Genomic DNA, 1,502 nt, shown 5'->3' on the forward strand with positions numbered 1-1,502 from the left:
GGGGCTGATTTGCAGATGTGCCACTATGGTCACCGTGGCCTGATCACCAGCCTTTGGGTGACTGCACTGGGGAGATGGGTGGAAGGAAAATGATGACAGTGCCAGTCAGTCCCACTGCTCCCAGGGGAGATTTTGGGTTGAGCCCAGGATGGAGGTGCACCCTCTGTGTCCCAGGGTGCTGCCTGGGCTCCTGCACGCGAGCGGGAGCCATTCCGTTGTGTGCCCAGGGTCAGTGCTGCTGGGGAGACCTCTGAGCCCCTCCGTGTGCTCCTGACCACTGGTGGGTGCCAGGGCATCACTTGCCCCTTGGCTTGCTGGAGCAGGAGCCTGGGAGCAGCTCAGCTGGCTCCACAGCTCTCCCCCCACCCCAGTGCTGGTGCTGGTGGTGCAGGGGCCTGGCAGTAAGGCTGATGGGCTGCTCCGTTCTGGGAGGTCTTTCATCTGCTGTGTTTCTGCTGCTCAAGCCTCCCGTTTGTCTCTATGTCTGCAAGGAAACATCACTCCTCGTTTGCCTTTTGCTTCCCCTCACCAAGCAATGCCCTCTCCCAGGCAGAGACCACCCTGTGTTTCCTCCTGCTAGCAGTGACCCTGCCTGTGCAGTGCTCTGCCCAGCTCCAGGACCTGAGCTTGAGCCTCTGCAGTGGCTTCTGACCCGATGGGGTCCCTCTTTGAGGGGATCCCAGCCCCTCGCAGAGCCTGGGTTTGGCTGGGGTGGGCTGCTGCAGCCAGGGCTGCTCCAGGGAGAGTCAAGCAGAGTGTCTTCCCCGCAGGTAGTGAAGATGTCCAGCAGTGACCCTGAGCGTCCCCAGTTCCTCTTTGTGAAGGTGCTGGCGAGCCGGGGGCGGCTGGAGGCAGTGACCCAGCAGATGGGCTACCACCCGCAGTACCTTGACAGCTTCCTGAAGATGCAGCACTACCTGATGCACATGGACGGCCCGCTGCCCTTCGACTGCCGGCACTACATCGCCATCATGGTGAGCCCTGCTGGGAGCTGCCACAGGGGACAGGGGACCCTGCTCTGTCCCGCAATGCTCCCCGCTCTCCCTCCACTGGCAGCCTGTGCTGTGAGCTTCTCTGCAGAGGCCAAAATCATAATGTCCTGGAGGTTGGGTGAGAGGTGGGCGTGTGGTCCCAGGGTGCCTGTCCCATCGTCACGGCGTGGGGATGCTGATGTGCTGCTTCTGCAGGCAGCTGCCCGGCACCAGTGCCGGTACCTGGTGAACCTGCATGTGCTGCAGTTCCTGCGGGCAGGAGGTGATCCCCAGTGGCTGCGCGGCCTCGACTTCATCCCCCAGAAACTCCGCAACCTCAATGAGATCAACAAGATCCTGGCACACCGGCCATGGCTCATCACCAAGGAGCACATTGAGGTATTGGGGGAGGCTGTCAGCCAGGGACCAGGGCAGCGTTGGGGACGGCAGCATCCCGAGGGGGGGCTGGCACCCTGCCCACTTGCCCACCCATCACTGGTCTGTCCGTGTCCTGCAGAAGCTGCTCAAAAT

At 62.3% G+C, this 1,502-nt stretch overlaps 1 protein-coding gene across 1 annotated transcript in view; it reads left to right on the top strand.

Moving 5' to 3' along the window:
* Positions 1-773: 773 nt before the first annotated feature.
* Positions 774-1,502, top strand: part of LOC104529741 (sestrin-3-like) — a 3,392-nt gene continuing 2,663 nt past the window's right edge. The window contains 2 exon segments of the mRNA XM_029086537.1: positions 774-974; positions 1,188-1,493. Coding sequence (XP_028942370.1) covers positions 780-974; positions 1,188-1,493 — 501 coding nt within the window. The 5' untranslated portion in view covers positions 774-779.

Source organism: Antrostomus carolinensis, unplaced genomic scaffold, assembly GCF_000700745.2.
Source record: "Antrostomus carolinensis isolate BGI_N321 unplaced genomic scaffold, ASM70074v2 scaffold31508, whole genome shotgun sequence".
NCBI classification, from domain to species: domain Eukaryota; kingdom Metazoa; phylum Chordata; class Aves; order Caprimulgiformes; family Caprimulgidae; genus Antrostomus; species Antrostomus carolinensis.